General features: G+C 30.3%; 1 protein-coding gene across 15 annotated transcripts in view; it reads right to left on the bottom strand.

Moving 5' to 3' along the window:
• LOC122524188 (retinoic acid receptor RXR) overlaps positions 1-22,992 on the bottom strand; it is a 41,664-nt gene that overhangs the window by 1,757 nt on the left and 16,915 nt on the right. For 3 of the 15 annotated variants that reach the window (XM_043646301.1, XM_043646303.1, XM_043646305.1), the window contains exons 1-3: positions 4,110-4,453; positions 3,795-3,924; positions 3,324-3,488 (exon numbers count right to left, since the gene is read on the bottom strand). In XM_043646301.1, coding sequence (XP_043502236.1) covers positions 3,324-3,488; positions 3,795-3,924; positions 4,110-4,419 — 605 coding nt within the window. In that variant the 5' untranslated portion in view covers positions 4,420-4,453. Of the gene's footprint in view, positions 1-3,323; positions 3,489-3,794; positions 3,925-4,109; positions 4,454-20,518; positions 20,963-21,164; positions 21,271-21,402; positions 21,508-22,634; positions 22,654-22,992 lie in introns of those variants that run through there. The other 12 variants (XM_043646310.1, XM_043646313.1, XM_043646316.1 and 9 more) reach the window with 10 other exon arrangements.

Here is a 22,992-nt window from a genome sequence, read left to right as displayed (position 1 = left end):
TCTTTTATTATATATTTTTTAATACTATTTATTTATTTATTTATTTTTGTGTTTTCTTAATACTTAATATAAACATTTTTCGTTCAAACTTTCAATCAATTTTTAGAAATATTACAACATTCATCATTTCTTTCTTACACTTTTCCTTTTTTTTCTTATGGACAATTAACTACAAACTGTTTCTCTCTCTCTCTCTTTTTCTCTTTCATGAATCACGTTTCTTAGTTTTTGAATTTGGATCATATCCAAAAGATCCCGACACTTAGACTCTGCCAGGAAAACAAAACGAACATTCCACGAAATGAATTTATTTTCGTTGCAGTTAAACTAGCTTCTCATATGTTATTACTTTTCAAGAGCAGATCCATTAATTAGGATTTTCTTATTATTTTCTATTAATCTTTCTTTTCTCTCTCCCTTCATATATATATATATATATATATATATATGCATACATATTTTTTTTAATAGAGATATTCACGTCAAAGATAATCATTATCGGATACAACGTAGCGTAACGTAACTTACATCAATGTAACAACTACGAGGACGGATGGAAATCGAGCATAGAGGAGTCAACAGAGAGAAAGAGAAAAAGAGAGAGAGAGAGAGAGAAAATATAGCGTGCAAGGGAGAGGAACCTTGGTAATGGCCGTGATTACTTAATTAGCTGCCACTGGAGTAAAGTGCCTATAGGACCATGAGAGACGGATATATCGTCATCTCTTTCACTCACATACATACACACACTATATACTCAACACACACGTGCACATATATGCATGTGCAGATATACACGTGTATACAGATTGCTTATAAGACCATGAGAATCATATCGGTATCTCTCTCTTTCACAAACACACGCATATACTTACATACGTACATACACATATGTATACATGTATAAACTTACATATAAATGTGTGAATAGATATATATCTATATATGTATGTTACTTATAGGATCAGGAAAGACGTGCATATCGGCATCTTTCTCTCTCTCTCTCTTTCTCTTTCGTATACACACATTTATATGTATGTATGTATATGTGTATATGTAGGTGTAGGATATAGATATATGTATATATATATATATATATATACATTGCAATCATAGCACATAGGAACTACGGCTGGGTAACCGTCCTAGCCTCGTGAGCGAGCTTGTGCAACGCATGATACAAGTCCAAGGTTAACTTAGATCTGATGCAACGAGAAGCGAGAAAGAACGACCATTGTCGAGTTATGAGAGAGAATTTGAAAATAAATGATCTCTGCTTTATTATTAATAACTATATTTCTTTTTTACTCGTCATAAGAGAAAGTAGGATGAGAATGATAATTTTTTGGTTGTTTTTTTTTCTCTGAATTGTGGAAGTTTGTAATAAATTTGAGAATACCTTGAAATTTGTATAAGAAAGTAAACGAAATTTTCGTTGTAATATTAATGATCGATATTTTTTCTCGTTTCCAAAGTTTCAAATAAAAAATTTAGTGTTTTTTTTTTTTTATACGTTTACACGATCAAAGATTGTTACTCAGATTCTAACTTTTTTATTTGTTTATGTATTCTTTCTGTTTTTACTATCTCACAAAGTGAGTTTAGTGATAGAAAAAAGATAAAACGAAATAGAGAGAGAGAGAGAGAGAGAGAAGGAGAAAGAGAGGATGCTTTTGATGTTTCAGAAGAAGTGCAAAGTGCTTGCACAGATGGCATAAACTTACTTATAGTATACTATTTCCACATGTAAGCAAACTTATATAGTCACGTGTGAGATGAAGAACCAACGATATATTATATATAGAAAATATAACACATACACACACACATATATATATGTATATATATAAAATTCTTTTCGAGATATCTTATCAGTTCTTTTTTCTTTCTCTGTCGCACGATCGTGTATTAACCTTTTTCAAAGTTCTTATTTTAACTATAGGGTGTCTTATAACTGATGATACAAGCTAACAAGGAGTGGTTCTATATGAAATATTAGTTTTAAGTCGAAAATGTAGAATTAAATTCGTTTTTATAAGGGTTACGATTAGTTTTGGAAAAAAAATAAGTTTGTGCATTTGTCGAGTTGCAACTCTGGAAATTAAATGCTCTTGTTAGAGTAGTATATTAAAAATTACTCGCGTAAAAACAAAACCACGTACGAACAAATTTTATTTGTAGATTATCGATTTAATTTTTTACGTAGAATTGTTCGTACCACCAATTACAGGACACCTTGTATATAAAATCCATTTACTGTATGCGATTATTAATCCTTGTCATGTAAAATAATTATATGCGCGGGATTATTTATAGTATTTTTTTATTTGTTTCTTTTTTAAACGATTTTTTCTGTTTCACAGCATTTTTTCTTTTTCTTACGTTAAAAAAGCTGCTAGCTCGTATAAAATCGTTAATTTAATTAATTATGAGAACACAATCAGTATACCCGAGTCAAAGTTCATTGCCAAAGTCTTCATTACGGGGACTAGAAAATGATTGTTCGATCGATCGAACATAATCGCTAATTTTTATAATATTATTCTTATGATAATACAGTAGAGATATTTGTTTAATTAACAAGAAAGCTGTTATTGAGAATTTTATTTAAATTCATTCGTTATTTTGTTTCTTTCGGGATCATAAAAGTCATAACAATATATTATAGTTTAATCTGTTTTTTTTTTTTTTTTAATTTAATAATGTATATTGGATGGATCAAAAGTTTTCAAATAATTTAAATAATTAATTACTCCTTTAACAAAATCTTTAAAAATTATTAATCAGATTAACAATGTTATAAACGACGTTTGCAGTTAAATTAATTTAAAAAAAAGAATTATGTTGAGATGATTTGAAACAAAGTAATCAATTTTTAACATCACCTAAGAACTTTTGGTACACCTTGTATATCGTATATACGTATATATGTTTCTTGATAACCAGCCATTTTCCTTCCTGATAATTCTATCTCGATGCTGCTTTCACAATACATCCATACATATTCTTTCGCATTCCATCTTTATTCCATGCGAATTTTTCTTACTTTATTACTCGGCGAACGTGCAAGTACATTTTTCTGCATTGTAAAAGTGCATCCTTGTTCATAAATTATTCTAATATCTATTTAAAGAAACACACTCGTTCGTTTCTTTTCTAAGAATAAAATAATACTTTCAATAATAATTTTCTCGATTATTGCAATTCAAATTCACGCGTTATATATAATTACAATCAAATATAATAAATAATAATAATACAAATTCAAAATTAAATATAAAAATGAATAATCGATATAATTAAATGTATATAAAAATGTGTACCTGTAAACACCATAATGTTTGCCACTAGCTCGATCACCACAAATCGAACAAAGATGTTTGCTGCCTGACAGAGGGTGATTAGGTGGATAAGGTGTAACCGCTTTGTTCTGTCCACTTGGCGAGGTACTCAAAAGGTTGCTGTGACAACCAGCAGCGTTGAAGGATCTTTTACATGTAAAGAAGAGAATAACAAAAATATCTACGGGTATCGTTACGACCCTGGATAATGAATAAGAGACCCATAATATACAATTTTTATTTTGTAATCATTTTATTCATTTGCAATATTCAATATATAAGGGAAATATCAAATTAGATTCAAACACCCAAATTGTTAGCAAAACATTCAAGTTCGTAACGACCTACTAAAAACGTTCTAAAATTCAACTAAAAATTACAAATCTAATAAACTTTCTTTTATCTTTTTGTTTTTTCATAATTTTACTTTATTCTTTTCTTTTTGAGACTTACCCTGGACTGTTAGGACCTGAAGGACTGAAGTTTCCTGGATTTATTAGACTAGCCGTATCGGGTTTGATGTCCAGTGGACTCTGTGGACCTACTGATGACATCGACATGTTGCTATTATCCAGGCTTAACCCTGAAAAAATAAAGATAAGTACTATTATCGTATCAAATTATAATCATTATCATCATTTATGTATGACAAAGTACGATGTATCTTTGGTGTTGTTAAGAATATCAATAAATAATACGAAATATAAAACTATTGGATGTTATAAAAGACAATTTACAGTTACAGGAAGAAGAATAACATGTTGTTACATGTGAAACGTGATGGAGAAGTATCTTCAACGAAACAACGTTCACGTGCTGGATCATCGTTGTCTATTGATCGATCGATCAATCGATCTTTCTTTATTTCATTCTTATTTTTCATGCTTGCTTGTTTGCTTGCTTGCTTGCTTGCTTGGTCGTTGTTGGTACCTTTCCTACGTTGGAGAAAGCCAAGAGGAGGACTCGCTTCAAGGCCAACGAACATACACGCCATCGAAAGGGACGATCGTTGATTCTCGATCAGCACGTTCAGAGAAAGAGAACGTATGCAAACCGATTTTATGGCAGGTGCATGCATCGAAGAAGACTATCTTCCATCGAAAACTCTAAAGGGTATTTTAACCTACACTCGAATATAATCTATCATGCTATTTTTTTTATATATGAAAATATTTTATTTAATATTTTATTTTGCTTATATATATATATTTCATTTTATTTTTCAATTATTGTATAGTAATTTTAGTAGTTATATTTAATAATAATATCAAAAATAGGGGAAGGTTATTTTTTTAATTATTATAATTACTGCTAATAATCTTATAAATGAAAATATGTTGTACAAGTTGGGTGAAAAAGTTTTTCATTGTAGGTGTTGGTATAAAAATTTCGTAATAAGTTTCAAAAGTCTCACAGAAAAAAAAAAAAAAACAAGAGTAATTAGAAATCTTTTTTAGAAATGATTTAGAAACTTTTATATACGCTTGTATATAATTATTATACTAATCTCTATTGTGTTTTTTCTTGTTAGAGGAAGATCATATTGTGTACCATCTGCCAGTGAAATTCAGAGAAAAAAAGAGAGAGAGAGAAAATAAAAAAGAAAAAAGAACAAAAGGAAATTGGAAGTAATGGTCAGTGAAGAAAGTTTTGCATATGCTATCCATAAGGCATAATGATGAGCAAGTTTCGTGAGCTTGCGAAAAGACGAGGGTATTCATTATAAAACCTTTCCTCCTCCTCTCCTTTCTTCCTTTTCCTTCTCTACTTCAGCTATTTTTAAGCCGAAGGACAACGAGGATCAATGCACTTGCTTGCATATTATTTTTTTTCCTCTCATTGTTTTTATTTCTTACTATTTTGCATTTGTCGAAGTAAAAATCGTTTCTAAAAACATTCATTCCGATCAACGTCCATTGCATCTTATAATTTAAAGAGATTGATAACAAAATTGATAATTAAGGAAATGAAATGAAATGAAATGAAATTGTTCCAATGAAAAATTTTGAATCTACGAAGTAATAATAAAAATAATAATAATAATAATAATAAATAATAAAAAGGAATAATGATGGCAACAAAGAAGATTAATGAGATTTTAATTGAACTAATGTAAGACAAAAACGAAATCGTCGTCGATGAGAAGGGCCAGTGTCATCGACGTGGATGATGACCGAGAAAAAGACACTACGGGGTGTAAATTAAAATAAAATAAAAGAAAAAAGAAAAAAAGGAAATGAAATAAAGTAATAAAATGAGAAGGAGAGAGAGAGAGAGAAAATGAGACGAATCAATGTAGAAGAGGGAACGCATTAATACTAGTTGTTGTTGAAGAGGACACGTCAAGTGCATCGGTAATTCCACTGACTGACGTCAGATATTTTTTTCTTCTTTTTTTTTCCTCTCTTCTTCTTCCTCTTTTTTATTCACTTGAAAGTTATGTCTTTGCTCACTTTGCAATGATCGAGAAAGAGGGTGGTGGGTGGGAGACGGTGGAAGTAAACGTGGACTCGGTGATAACACTTTATCGTGATTCAATCTTAAATTTACATGTTTCAAGAAAAATGATATTACGTCAATGGAACTAAAAATCTGACCTTTGTATGCGATTAAAAAAAAACAAAAAAAGACAGGAAAAATGAACGAAAATATCGTAGTCGGTCGAAATTATTTTGATCATCGTAAAAAATGATAGAAAGTTTGTTCAAATTAACGGCTTGGTCAATATTTTTCCTTTAAAATTAGTTTTCGTATAGGATGTCAATCGTTTGTGAAAAAAAAAAAGAAAAAAAAGCTTCATTGAAATATTTTAAATGAACATTTCATAAATTTTTGGTCCATTCGATAAAGAACGAATTGTTTCTAATAAAACAGATTTATTTTTGTTATTTTGTTCACGAAAATAAACGACGAACAGATAATATATGTTCATTATTTGTTTGGAAAATTGTTTAAAATTATTACATGGTTAAATAATTTGAACCGATAGCGCGTAACACGTGTCGATAATAGACAATAACGAACAATAATAATAATAATAAATAAATAAATTAAATCGCGAGACAAATTTATTTTCGCGTAACAATAATTAGTATTAGAACAAAAATACTATAATTAAATACAATTAAAAAAAACACATTTAAAATCGTACGAAAAGTGATAATAAATTACTAATCGAAGATCGAATTATTTCAAATGTAATTTAATATGTAATGAAAACTATGCGCATTAGTATAATTATTATCACGTATTAATACTTACTTAAGGATGCACCTATTAGAATTATAATACACAAGTATGACGCACATGATCGAATAACATACGACGAACCACGCATTTGTGTGCACCGTGTGCGTGTTAAAAAAAAAAATAAAAAAAAAATAAAGAAAAAAGAAAAGAAATAGAGAAAAAGAAAGAAAGAAGAAAGAACAAAAAAAGAAAAGGTTGAATATTTTCTTATGTTAGCCGATTAGATTTGTATCGAGGTCGTAACTCTCTCTCTCTCTCTCTCTTTCTCTTGATTTCTCATGGCAAACGTACGTACGTCGTTGTTGTTGTCTATTTCGAGTCGTCGTGTTGCTAGATGCATGTCTCTCGTCACTGTCATTTATTAAAGCGCCAAGCAGCAAGCCATTGCTTGCTTTAATTACGCAACGAGTTCGCAAAGCGACGATGGAAGGTCGTCGACAGCCAACCACGATGACGAACAACGAACGACGAACGACGATTCAATTTTGCAAGCGACTTCAAAATCTTTCTTATATGTGTAAAATCAATCTAATTAGAGAAAGAGAAAAAGAGAGAGAGAGAGAAAGTTGAAAATTGCTTGATATTACCTAGGGGGTGAAGGAGAGAGGGGGTGAGAGATGTATGAAGTGAAGAAAGGGGGAAAAAAGGGGTTAAAGATCATTGATTCGTGATTAATTAATGTTACTCTTCCATTTCATTTCATTTCATTTCATTTTTTTCTTGAATGAGAATTGTCATTAAAAAATAGGAATTTGAATGTGAAAAATGATCATAGCTATTTCAAAGCTAGAGTCGTTATATAATTTCGATCAATGACTTTTCTTTAATTCGTTGGATTAATTTATTTACCTTTTTTTTTTTTTCTTTTTTTAAGTACGAGTAGTAGAAGGAATTATAATTATTTGCGAGTGGTAGTAGTCTAGGGTTTAACTTCAATATTCATTTTTGGATATATTTCCAATAATTTGAAGAATATTTCATTATATTTGAAATATAAGTTATTATAAATAATAACTATAATAAGTAATAATTATTTTTTACATTAATATTTCGAATATATTTCAAGGTGACCATGTGAATCGTGAGATTCTTAAATTTTGTTTTTTCACGGTAACATATCAAGCAAATATCAAGCAACAGTATAATCGTTTCACATAATTTCATTCGTTATCAGTAAACTCTCTCTTTACCATCGAAGCTCGTGAATGCTGCTATCGTTTCGTCGGATACAGACCATAAATGCAACTTTGTGAGAACGCATTAGAGTAAACGAGAAAGAGAAACAGAATGTGTGAGTGAAGTAGCTCGGACGAGGACGAGGACGAGGACGAGGACGAGAACTGGGCGGGAGTATCCACAAGGCCAAACCCGGGTGACGTTACACACTATGAAAACTATACATATATATATATATGTATATATGAGAAAAGTAGTGGTCGGGCACCTTGACCAGACGCAAACAGGCCGGTGCAACGTTCGAAAACTTGCCTACGTCTCCTAACAGGATGTATCATCATCCATATCGCATAAATTGTCCGTTAAAATTTCGTCGAGACAACAACCATGATTTTTATTGAATTATTTATTAGATTAGATATTTTTAAACTCTCTTTCTATCTCTTTCTAAAATATCATGTATTTGTATACCGAATTATCTGTATTTTGTATATCAATTTTTTTGTTCCATTCTTATTTATATACAATTTTTTATAGTTTATTTTATTTTAAGAAACAGATTTGAATTTTATTTGAAATCGTAATTTGCATAACATTTGTAAAAGTCATTTGTAATGTAATATAACTTTATGACTGACACGAAAGAAAATTAGGTTGCACAGGAATGAAATGAATTTTTATATGCGTATAATATATTAAGGTTATTATTAATAATTATTATTCTAATTATAGATGATGATGATGATCAAGCAATACATTTTTTTTACTTTTTTATATTAGAAAAAACTTTGTTCTATATAATTGATTGAAATAAAAACCAAATTAATTAATATAATAATTGTAAAGTATATTGAATAATTTAATATCGAGATTGAATATTGAACATTTTCGTTAAATTATCGATAAACTTTTTTCTTTTTATACATTTTTTTTCTTCTTCTTTTAAGAGTTTTTTTTTTTATAGAATTTAACGGAAAGATTAGAAACGTCGTTAAGATGACGAGAGATACAGAAGAGGGAAGATAACAAAAAGAAAATATATAAGTAGGAGATTAGAAGAGTATTCGATACTTCCTTTAGGGAGAAATAATAGACGTGTTGAACGTCCATAAAGAAAAAGAACTTTTTTTTTCACAAAATGTTTTTCTCTATGAAACTTGAGACGGTAATAAGGGCGAAAGCAAAAATAAGATACGTATGGTGGTAGTTGTGTATATACAATAACACGAGAGCAGAAAGTTAATACGATGGGATGGTAAAATATCCCATGTTTAAAAGGAAAGTAATTTTTCGTTTAATTAATGATTTTTACCAAAAATTAAATGAACGATTTGAAAAATATCTGCTGTTCAAATTTACGAAAAATCTTCGATATTGCAAAGAAGAAGTAACATTTTTTTGTAGCATAGTAATTGAGTCGATAATTTTTATCATTTTTCCCCCGAATTGGAAAATGTAATTTTCAGAATGACGAAGTCAAACAATTTACAAAAGATTATGGAAAATTGTAAGCTAATATTTAATGCGTGTATATGTATTACGTGGGCGTGTGCACGAACGAACGTTTTAATGAAAACGTTTCCTCTTGACTATTTATTTTTCTTTCCTTTCATAGATCGACACGTTGAAGGCTGAAGGGAGAAAGTAAGCGGACGTTGAACGTCAAAGTTCGACCTTAAAAGGGTCAGCCTTTAGGTGAAAAACGTTTCGAACCGTGCAACGAACTCTTACTACGGCATTACAAATGATAAAATCGCGTGGAACATTAGGGTGGGCACGTCCATTAGCATTGGACATTAAAAGCTTATATATTTTGTTTCTTACTTTTTGATTTATTTTTTTCTGCTTATCGTACCATTAAAACATTGTTTGTTTCCTCGGAGAAAAACTTTCATTAATTCGTTCCAAATAAATGATGCCACACGAATTTCGTAAAATTATTTTTTATTATTATTATTAATATAATTAAATAAAAATAAATTCGCGTCGATAAAATAATTCATTTATTTTAACAATATACACAACGTTCTCCGTAATATCATCGTTGATATAATTATATAAATTCTTCACATGTAATTAATTCTTTGGCGTGATCATATCTCAAAACAAATGACACAACTCGAATCACATATAATATTTAATTTTTATTAATTTGTTCTATATTAATTATCACAAATAACAGAATTAAAAGAATACAAATTAATTCAAAGAACAATAATAATTATATATTACAAATATATATATATATAATATAACAATGAATACCGTAATGATTTTATATTACGAGACAAATTATAAATTCAAATTGATACTAGAATAAAGTAACTTTAATTAACTACAATAATAATTAAACATAAATTAACTAATATAAAAATCGACACATTTAACCCATTTGTAATAGAAAGAGCAAAAAAATAGTCAAATAAAAAGAAACAGATTTTAATCGAATGAAAAAATGGGAGTAACAAATGAAAAAAGGGTGAAGGGAGAGGAAAAAAGGAAGAACATTGTTGAGTCCAGAATATAGCTGGAACCATCATCGAGAGGAGAGAACTGGCAAAACGAGGGATAACTCGATGCAGTCGAGAAGACTGAGTCGTTAACACGAGCGGTGCACGTTCCACGATCCAAAGCGCTAAGTTTAGATCCCGATGTGTACGTGTGCATAAGCGGTGAATTAAGAAAATACTCGTTGAATGCATCCAGGCGGTGGTATACCACATCTTCCTTCTCTCTCTCTCTCTCACACATTCTCTCTCTCCTTATTTCCTTTCCTTTTTTTTTATTTTTCTTTCATTTCAAATCATTTTCTTTTTTTCATCATAAAAGTATAGATTTCAATCGTAGGTAATCGTGAAAGAAGTGATCATTGAACTACGTCATCGTCAATATTAAATAATCCATCATCATCGAGACAAGTCGCCGCCATTTTGGTTCTTATAGAATTATCGACCTACACGTAATAATACTTGAGAGTTCAGGTTCATTCTAATCAAAATCATTAGCAAGTTTAATGTTAGCATTTAAATTTGTTATATTATGTTACATCGATGTGTCATGGTTAATTATATTTATATATTGATTTTTTGATAATCGATGTATGTATTTATTAATATTCGATTTTATTTGTGATTCGAATACGCGCATTATATATTACGTTTTATGCTAAATATTAGGAAGATTTATGAGGATATTTGATAATTTCACAACTAGATAAATGATTTTTCAATGATCGACGTTACATACCGTGGACAGGACTTTTTACGATGGTGACGTCACCGTCTGACAATTTGAACGCTCTTCCGAAACTGAAAACCAGTTTCCCGCGCTGAGAGTAGCTCTGATCTCTCTCTCTCTCTCTCTCTCTTATTTTTTTTTCTTTCTTTCTCGAATGAGAGGAGAAGGAGGAGAACTAAACGTTTTTAAGACCATAACCAAGCCGCCATAGAACTCTTCAATGATCTCGAACTCTCATCATGATCGTGTAAACGAGAGTTTACGTACCTCTTTTATGATTCTTACTATGTAACATCATTTTTTGGGGTTTTTCTTTTTTTTTTCTACATATGCTATCTTTATTTTTACGACTCGTGTAAGAATTTTTTTATATTTTTACGATTATTAATTATTTCATTCAATTTGTAACACGTTTGACATTTATATTCCCCCAAGATTATTCGTATAAATATATATATATATATCTTTTTTCGTCAAATACAAAAATTCTTTCAAGATTTAAGACGCGTATAATTTCTTTTTTGTCACAATTGTTTTTTTTTTTATTTTACACCAAAAGTTTTACGAGAAATTCTGTCACGTCTTTTTTCGTATTTAAAGATACGTTGGTCTTCCAATCCGCGAATCACAATTTATTTTTTGGATTTTAAATTATTTACATATGTTTAGCTTATTTATATTTTAAATAAATTATTTCTTTTTACTGTAGAGAAGATTTATAAGACTTTGCGTCATCTTTAGATTTAAGGAATGCACGATTTTTAGATCACAGTTTCTTCTTTCACTGAAATATATGGGTACGACACGAGTGTATATATATATATATATATATATATTATTTTTTTTTGTTCTTAGAGCGATAAAGTTCTCAAGAGTTTTCTGCACGCCACTGCCACCGGATACACACCGATACTTACACAGAGAAAACTCTTAACGATCGTTGCATGTGCAACCCACGCAAAAGAACGCACGTACACAGACTGAACGTACGAAAATAGTGGCTGTCCCTGGCGTCCTGAGTCCTTGAAGGCATATACTTCAAGGAAACCGTCAGGATTTCAGACCTCTCTCGATAAAACCCGAATGAGCCTGGGAAAAAGCTCGTTATGTTAAAATAATCGATGACGTTCGGATACTATTTCGATAGAAATTTTTTCATAATTTTTTCTCATACCAAAAAAAAAAAGAAATGCAGGATTCGTAATTATTCAAAATGTTAATTATGACAAAAATTGTATAATTCAATTATGATCTAACAATTTTCAAGGCCACCTATAATATTACCCATCACTTTCATACAAAAACGTTTTCCATCCGAGCGTTTGCATTTAATAATTCATAACAATTAATTTTAACAAACATTAAAAAGCAGAACAATAATGTCAAGGAGTTCAAGAAAGACGCAGCAACATTTCATGATCGTCATTTTCAAACGAGCTAAACCGAATCCCTTTAATTAAATCCAATTCATAATAATCAACTATAATTTCACAAACATTGAACTTCATAAAAACGTTGATAATATCTATAATTGTATTAACATACAAAGGGGCAGAAAAAAGAAAGAAAAGAAAAAAAAACAAAATATTCATATTCATTTATCTTAAAGAGTACGTTAATTTCAAGGTCTTAAATTAGTTCGTTAAAAAAAGAAAAAACGTATGTACAATCCTCTCGATAAGAAATAAACGTGATTGGAGAGAATTTAAACGTAATATTATATATACATACATACATATATATATATATACTCGTAGTTGAACTCGTCCAGCTCGTTTAAGCGATCGATGAAGCAAGTATACACACATCGGAGTTAGGAACATTGGAACGGGGCAAGAGCGTAGTATAGTTACGGCCCTGAAAGTGCAGAGGAGGCCGATCTATATGCAGCTGTACTTTATATAGAGCAGCGTGCCATGCACAGGGCAACTTGCTCTGCTACCCGGGTCACCGGGAGAAGGTCACGAGGTCGCGATTTCATCCTGCTGGTTGCACTTACAACTACGGACGACCACGACCACGAAGAAGACGAGGACGTTGTGTAGCCACGTGGGCGTTTAACTGCATAGTTCTCTTTAGCTATCTTTCTTTATCATGCTACACACACATATGTGTGTATATCTATGTTGTGTTAGTATACCTTTTTCCTATATTACATGTTTCTATTTTTCTCGTGTATACTGTTAAAATGTACAACATTTATCTATCTCTCTCTTTCTCTCTTATTTACCACAATGTTTTACTACATATATATATTGTGTTTTTTAGTATAGATTTTCCTATCGCATGTTTCTCTATTTCTTTTTGATACTACATCATTTTTTTTACATATACACTTGGATAATATAGATTTTTCAATCGTGTCTCTCTCTCTCTCTCTCTCTCTCTCTCTCTATCTATATATATATTACTACTTCTTTCTTATCTTTCTTATGCTACATATTATTACACATACACTATCAATTATCTATTTCTCTCTTTTACTTCTTCTTCTTTCTCTTTCTTATACTATACACTGTTTTGCATATAAATTGTTAGTGTAAATTTTCCTATCGTATGTTTCTCTCTCTCTCTCTCTCTATATATCTATCTTCCTTTCTCATGGTACACATTATTTTATGTACATTGTTAGTATAGATTTTCCTATCATGTTTCTCTCTCTCTCTCTTTTTATCTTAATGTTATTTTTCTCTTTTATTTTTCATGCTACATGTTGTTACATATACACTGTCAGTATAGATTTTTCAATCTCTCTCTCTCTCTCTCTCTCATCTAACACACTATTCCATATATACATATTGTTAGTGTTCCATTTACACTATAATTTTTCTATCTTATTTTCACGGTACTATGTTACATATGCATCCCGTATATACCGTTGTTAGCATATTCATGCACTCCGATTGAAAACATTCTACTTTTCCTTTCTTAAGTTTCTATAATCGCAATCTAAAGAATAAATTAACATAGTATATAAATGTCCTTGCACGTTGCACATCAATATCAGGGCGAAGGTCTTTGGGGCTCGTGATTTCAAACAGGTAGACTAGATTGGGAGTGGGGAAGAGGGGGCGACGACAATAATGTTAGTGGTGGTGGTTGGTTAATGGTCAAACGTGTTGCAGATTACAGGTGCAACCAAGCGACCGTTTCCGAAATGTCAACCAAGAGTTTATAGCGAAATAATAGTCTTTTTTTATTGTGTAATAAGAAAAACATAAAAGATCAAATAAGAATAACATGGGAGAAGATTTTTTTGAGAGTTTTAATTATAAAATTTTTAAAGTTGAATAATAGAGAGAGAGAGAGAGAGAGAGAGAATTAGGAAGTTTGATAAAATTAAGGAAATAAAAATGAATGCCGCGTAACAATGTCTAGAACGTAACATGTGTTTAACAGTACGATGATACCCATGTACAGAATCACGTTTCACGTTCTGACACGTGCAGAAAATTCTCATACGATTTGCTACCAACCAAAGAGAATATCTAACATGTTTTAGAAGTGAAACTTTTTTAGACTAAGGTAACGTCGAAATTTTATAAAAAGAAGAAATAAAAGGAGAGAGGGTAGAACCTAAAGTTGATCGACAATTGAACGAGATTATAAAAAGTTCTAATTTTACAATTAATTGTGTAGTGTATGCGTGTGTGTGCTTGTCGATCGATAATTATTGCAAAATGCGTTTGATTATGAGTGGGAGATGTAACATATCTTAAATGATTGTTAATTAATCGAAAATAATGTATATTGTTGTTTAAAAACACCAAGTATATGTTTATTGATCGTCTTCTTCGAAATCCACCGTTAGACTCGCACGTTATCCTCTATGAAAGTTCTTTTGTTAAATGTTGTTTATATGACTTTCCGAACGTCGCGTATGTCTATACGAGAATAATATTCGTAATAAATAGAATTTTCTTTTACGTAAAGTCATAGAAACAACATTGAATAAAAGTACTATCATAGAGGACACACGCGTCAGTTGATTGTTTGATTTCGAGGAGGACGGTACGTTAAATTTATACTACGTGCTCCTGCACTACATATACATATTTTTTGATTAATTAACAATTATTTAAGATATGTCGCACGCTCTAATTAATTTAATTAATATTTTAAATAGTTTATACTAAAATACATTTGTTTTAACGTTCCCGGTCAGTAATAACTTTCAATCGAAACTTTTTATCTAATAAATTCATTTGATCACATTTATAATAATATCTGTAAAAAAGTAATCAATGAAAGAATGAACTTTAATCTTTGGTGTGAACGTGACTTAAGGCATGCAATCTAAAGATGTTGTTAACATGTCGAGGCAGAATTCCAGGCGTTTCGTTACGTCAACGAAACAATGCAAAGGCCGCGATTGTCAGGGTGAAAGACGGTGATATTAGTGGAAGAGCTGCTCACGGTTGAGTAGTCGCACGTGCGCACATTGCGCGCGAGCACGCTCCCGGGATCTTAATGCTTAAGTAAGTAAGTAAGTAAGTAAGTAAATAAGTATGAAAGTATAGTAGTAAATACGCATATATATGCACACATACATTCTCGTATTCGCGTAATAGACATATCTTTAATCGGTCACTAGCCACGATACACGATCCTCTACCAACGTGACTATAATAAACTATCACTTCCTGTAAAACGTCGTAAGTGTTTACTTTTGTATTCTACCATCCACACCATGCACACATATGTATCAATTTAGTAAATGTGTTTATACATTTGTAAAAAGATTATGCATGGAAAAACTATAATAGATAATATATAACAAAAATAATTGTCAAATTGTATAGATATTAAATTTCATTTTGTATTTATTTCTGTTAATATATTAAGAGACTTGTGTGCATGTGGGTGGTGGGTGCTCACGCGTATGTGTTCAGATAGAATTATATTTATTTCTATTAATAAAAAATAGAATAATACATAACTGTACCTTCTACGGTTATATCGAGAGGCATCAAAAATTCGTACAAATTAAATGTATACATGCACGTGGATAAAATTAGATGAATTATTTTATCAACGAGAGATAAGGAAAAATTATAATAGAATATAATCAAATGGATAATAAAAATAGAAAGAAAAAATATGAAAATTGTATAGAACGTTAATCCATTTAGAATTGTTTTTATCATTTATATATATATATATATTCTTTAAATGCGTGTATCAGAGATATATTACACCTTCAATGCCAAACTCATTTTCCATAATTTCATCGTTTTCTCTCTGCTCTTCTTTCTCTCGTATGTGTATATGTGTGTGTATGTGGTGTGTGACAAGCAACAAGGGGAGATAACAAATAATGAACGTCATTTCTGTCGCACAACGAAAGTTAAAAAGATAGAAAAAAAGAAAAAGAGAGAGAGAGAAGGATAGAAGAAGAGTTAGGAGTGTGTTAGAAAAGGAGGGGGTGGTACGTAAAGAAAGATTGAATGTGTGCGAATGTAATTCAGTACAAGGCATCGTCGTGTCGTCATACACACAAGATATACATACACATAAACACATCTAACATTGTGTGAACAAGTAAAATATGTATATATATATGTGGAGAAGTATATATGTGAAACACTTCACGGCTCGTTCACATTGGTGCCAAGGTTGAGCTCGAACGATTTCATTGGTCGAAGCACCGACACAGTACACACCAACTTCCATATATATATATGTATTTATAAACACACCCACACCTACATATACATATATATATATATATATATGCATACTAATATAAGTGTTTGATATTTATGTATGTGTGTATGTATGTGGGAAAAGAGAGAGAGAAAGAGATAAAAGAAGAAGAAGAAGAAGAAGAAGAGTACAAACAGATACGCGAATCGTTTCTTTCCCACGTGGGTGTGGTGCAGTTTCTCTATGTATGTGTACGTATCTATGTAAGTGTCGTGGTTTGTTGCGTGTACCTATTACAATCTAGAGTCTAGACTAATATAAACGAATAGTGTTACTAGAGAACAATTTGTAAAAAGGATGAATCGCATTCATTATCTCACTCATTCGTGTGTTAGAAATGATTTCTTTCTGTCTCACTCTTATTCTATCTCATTGTAAATCGTATTCGAGGTGATAATAATTGACGAAGAAGGTGTTACATAAAGTAGAAAGATGGGGGAGTAAATGATAGAGAAAGGGGAGAATTGATGAGTAATGTTTAATCTTTTTTTCTTTCTTTTTAAATAATATTCTACGATAGATCATTTTTTTAGATCATTTTCGATGTATCAAAAATTGATCAAAAAATTGCAATAGAATTTAGTTTTCTTCATTTTGTATACGATCGATTTTAATTATCATATTTTTTGAAACATCGATACTGATCAAATGATGTTTATTTTTAATATAGATCATATAGATTATTTTTAAATTAACAATATCTCTATCACACAATACAATAATATATATAATAATTAAATTAAAATTAAAGAAACAAACCTATATATATATATATATATATATAATAGTGAAGTATAATAGCACATAATATATAATCCTATAACTAGTTTTATTATGAATAAAAAAGAAACGAGATACGATAATGACACTAGCGTCTAAGCGTCACTACTATCGTCACATGGATCGATGCACAGACGTAATTTACCTAAAGGTGTGCATGTGTAAGATGTAAGTATGTAGACGTAATTTAACTAAAGGTCTGTGTGTGTGTGTGTGTAAAAAGGATCGATAAGTTTATTCTTCGAAGCGATCAACATCGTTTATCGTTGACGATCGAGATGACGCGAAAGAACATTCATCTTTCTTTAGTCTTTCATGACATACAACATGTAGTATCTAGCATATACGTATAACATATACGACACCGAATAACCGTTAAAAATATATAAACGTCAAATGAGAATGATCGATTGTTACACGTTGATATTGTTACGCGATAACTTTAACTTTCACGCGACTATCACGAACTATTATTATAAGTACAACGTTCACCATCGTAATTATATTTTTTATTTATTATTATTTATTATTATTATTATTATTATTATTAATACTGAAGAAGATATGCGTTTATGTTTGATCTTTAACACGCGTATGTATCAAAAGTGATTATAATTTTTTTTTCTTTTTTTTTTATAATGTAATATTAACACATAAATGCAAACTTTTGCGTAATATAATTTATTTATTATAGACAATTTAATCGAATTAATTAGAGATTTAAGATCGTTTATATATTTTTATATTGATTTTTTAATTTTTTTTTATAACACTTTACTTGATTAGATTCGTTTAGAAGATTTTTAATTAAGCTCTGAAATTTCCTACACAAAATTAGAATAATACAAATCGAGCAAATAAAGGAAGAGAATGACGGAGAAGAAAAAAAGTAAGAAGTACAAGAAAAAAAAAATTCGAGTAAGTAACTTTACCATCGTAGAAAGAGTCACGGAGTTAACGCGCGTGTTGTAAAGCAATATAGGTGCGAGATAAGGCACGAAAAGGCTCATAAATCGTAGCTTGCTTGGGTGCAGATAAGGAGGCGCATTAGCGTGACCTTGGTTTTACCGACGCAACCAAGTATTCGTCTAAGAATGAGAAAGAGTAATACTTTTTTTTTTATTAAAGGCACTCTGTTGCAGTTACTGTTATTGTTGCTGCTATTTTTAAAGTTCGCATTAACGATAAAAACAAAACTTGAATCAAATAGAAAAATAGTATTGCAACTATTATTCACAAATTATATTATTTCGTGTTTCAATAATTGATTTTCATATACAAATACGCAGACGTATAAACATATGTACGTGTGTTAAAAGATACGAGAATGGACCAAAAATTGAACGACAAAATTAAAATAATTTATTTCATCATATATATTTTATAATACAAATTATTTTAATATTTAATAAGTAATTTATTTTTCGTGTACCTTTCGAAATAATTTTGCAATTGTATATGAAAAAATATTATCGAATGATTTATTTATTAAATGATGTTTATTGAGTAACACATAATTGAGTAATCGTCATAAAAAGAAACATTATACTCGAGTGCAATATTTCGTGCAAAGAATAATTCCAATGTTATTGCATATATATATTATAATATATATATATACCTAGACATTAAAGTGCCTTGCCCTGTAAATAAACAAACACGTTGTCTGTTATCAGTAGACCCGCAGAAACGATTCGGTGAGTCATTTTGAAACGAGGTGTCATCGTATAAAGAAGAAAAATACACGTTTTTAATATTACGTCTAACACAATACATAGAATTAAAAACCTTTCAATTTTCTCATTAAATTAAAAGGATAGAAGAAAGGATGATTAGTATGATTGAATTCATGATTTCATCTACTTATGTATTCATAAAAATCTTTTTTATTGTTAATAATCTACCAGGAAGTTATTAGCATGGAAATATTATTTTCTTCTCTCGTGCTTTCTAGTTTTTTTTTTCTTTTTTTTTTGGTATTCTTTTTCTTTACTGTTGTACATATACAGAGTGTTTCAAAAGGTTGGAACCAAACTTATACTACGTATTTATTCAGATTAAATAGATGAAAGAAATTCCCATAAATTTTGAACACCCTGTATGTATATACATACATAAACGTTGGATATATGTAGATAAGCATGAGTTAACTAAACGAGGTGAGAAACAAGTACTATGAGAAAAGCCTTGAGAATTCCGCTAATCGTTTGTCTCGTATTAAAAAAGGTGTTAATTATTATTATTTGCGAGTATTCGCGATTCGAGTTCACCTTCGAGATAGTATTTATTCATTATCTCGAACTCATGCTCGAATTGGTACCAATGTTTTTTACGAACAAACGTGTTACTTTAAAAGTTTAACATTGCATCGTCCGTAGACGAGAAATTATTTTAAGGATTAATTCTATTTACTTTTCATATTAATATTCAATATTAAAAATAATCATTGTCATATATAAATATAATTATTAATATTGTTTAATTTGAAATTCAAACAAAATATTGAATATTTCCAAATTACTTGTTACTCAAACGAAATATTTAAATTATGTATTTAAATAATGAAGAAAATTCTTGTCGTTTCTCTAGGTATTCTCTATCATTTATCTTTATTGATTAAAACGGCACGAACTTTCTCGATTATCTGACGCAATAAAATATGTAATGTATTCTTCTTAAAATAATATCAAACAATCAAGAAAGTTCGTGTCGTTTTTAATCAACAGAGATAAACGATCAAATAAACTTCAAATCGGCACGAACATTTCTTTCTTAACCAATAAAAAACATATTTATTAGATTGTTCAAAAAGGAAATTTAGTTTACATTTTAAATTTTACAATTAATCACGATCATTTAAAACACTTTTTGGATTTTAACCATGAGAAAATTGACGATTTTATTTGCCATTTAAAACAACAACCGAAATTACTTTTCGAACAATCTAATATATTGTTTTCCAGTTCCCAGATTATTTAAAAGAAAAAAAAAAAGAAGAAAAAAATCTATTGTAATATAATTGTACGTACAGGTATTACCACGAGCCCAATGTTGAGCTTGCGTTCCCTGGATAATGGCCGTCACGGACATCATAGGTTTCTCCTTTTTCATCATCTTGATGCTTCTTCTCTCCCAACACGTTTCTTTGCACACTCTCTTACTTACAAACACATACACGCAGACGCACACCCTCTCGCAAATTCAACAACAACACACAACAACACTTTTCCTTTTTCTTTATAAACTATATCAACAGTCATTCATTTTCCATATCTTTTTATTGACTTGTTTGAATTGTATTTTTTCTTTCTTTTGGTTTAATTTCTTTTATTTCCTTAATCTTTTTTTCAAAGCACGTTTAATTTCTTCGACACCATCTCACACTCACATAAATTTGTCACTATATTCTTTTGGTATCAATTTGGTATACGGATCGTTAAACGGCACTGTTCTATAATCTCTTTGGTTCGTTCCTTAATACGATTAGTATTGATGATAATGATAATAATAATAATAATAATAATAATAATAATAATTAATTGTTATTCGAGTTCGTCGTTTGTTCAATTTTTATGTTAACAAGATTTTGTTCTAAAAGTAAGTAACAAAATATGAAAGGAACAAAATTAGGATGATAAATCTAACGAAAGGTTCGAATAAGCTTAAGGAACCGACCAAGCCCACCTAATTAGTCACGAGCATAAACGAGCTGGTAGCATAATCTTCATAGCGATCCCAACGTCTCGAAGAAATAACTTAAGAGCGTAAGATGGCGATTAACCTTGGAGTTGATTATACATATGTAAGTACTTTAAAAGCGTTGGTTAAACGTTCCAAAAGAAAATACAAAAATCAATAATAATAATAATAATAATAATAATAATAATAATAATAATAAAAGATAGTAGTTTACATATGCACTTAGAGATAGAGCTTGGACGTATCTTTTGCTTTATTCGAGTCAATTAACGTGTCTTTAGAATTTGAACAGGTATTAAACGCCATGCTAATGGTAAAATAATTTCCTCCCTTTTTCCCACCCGCCTCCCACCCCTTTTTTTTCAATGTTATCGTTGAAACGTCGATTTAATTTATTAATCAATTTTCTCTCTCTCAAAAAAAAATTGTTTTAAATATTACAAGTAACACGCGTGCGTACACGCGTTTGTATTTATTCACGCGTACGTGTATGTGTGTGTGTGTATTAGTGCGTATGCTCTCGGAATGAATGGTATTCTCTGACTAGTCTTATGCTATGTGCAACAGTGTAGTTCGATGCGGATGTGCATAGAATAGAAAGAGTAAAAAAGACACACGTGAACGAACGTGAGCACCGATATAATTACCAGCTCTACGCATGTTACATAAGCATTGTTCTTTTACATTGACACGATCGTAGAGAAAAAGAGAGAGAGAGAGAGAGAGGGGGGAGGAGAAGGAACTCGTCTTTCTCTGTCATTCTCATCTTCCCTTTTCCCCTTAGTTAACACGTGCGAGTTTAACTTTTATCAATACGTTCTATGAACCATGCATTTTTCACTATAGTCTTGTATCATCTTTTTTTCTTCTTCTTTTTTTTTTTATATATATTCTATTATAATCCAGCTGTATTATACCTAGATATAAATTATGTCACATATATGTATTACATACGTGTCATAAGTTAAACATGATATACATGTTAGGTTGGTCGATAAATAATGTGTATATAAAAATATGAATTTATTTAAATATCAAAAAAAAAAAAAAAAGATTAATGAGTGTTTCAATACGAGAAGATTGATTTTAATTGCATGAATTAATTTTTCTTATTAATTATTAATACTTTTGAGAAAAAAAATGACGAATTAATAAATAAATAATGTTAACGATTTTTTTCGTACAAAAAATAAAAAAGAAAAAATATAAACGACCGATGCATCAAATTATATTCGAATGTACGATATTTATTCGCAATATTAAAAAAAAGATCAGCTGATAAGAATAATGACGAAACTTAAGAATATAATGAATTATCTTATAAAAGATTAATGTGCGCGTGATTAATTAATATGAATATGACGTAATAATAAAATTAAAAATCGACTTAAATCCTAATCGATCGTAAAGTTTTGAAAAGGAAGGACGTCTTTGGCGTGCCACCACCGTCAATGCCGAGGTTGAAGTTCAAGGTTAATACAGAGTCTACGCCGCCGCCGCCACCTCCACCTCCACCTCCACCACCACCACCACCACCTCCTCGGCAGTAGTCGTCGTAGTCCCATGGCGGAAGGCAGATCGATATCTAACGGGTGTCCGACACATTTTCTAACACATACAAAAGTTCATCGTATCTCGCGTGGGCGTAGTAGTCTAACACAACCCAACAAACGTTTATCGTCGTCGGATAGAGAGAGTGAAAAAAATTGTCTATCCATTTAAAAAAAAAGAAAGAGAAAACAACAAACTTTAGCTCGGTCCTTTTAACGACTAACGCTTATACCTACGTAAGAAATTTCTAAAG

The sequence above is a fragment of the Polistes fuscatus genome, unplaced genomic scaffold (genome assembly GCF_010416935.1).
Source record: "Polistes fuscatus isolate 324 unplaced genomic scaffold, CU_Pfus_HIC Scaffold7, whole genome shotgun sequence".
NCBI lineage: Eukaryota > Metazoa > Arthropoda > Insecta > Hymenoptera > Vespidae > Polistes > Polistes fuscatus.
Note: the sequence above shows the minus strand (reverse complement) of the source record. Positions and strands in the feature narration are given on the sequence as shown.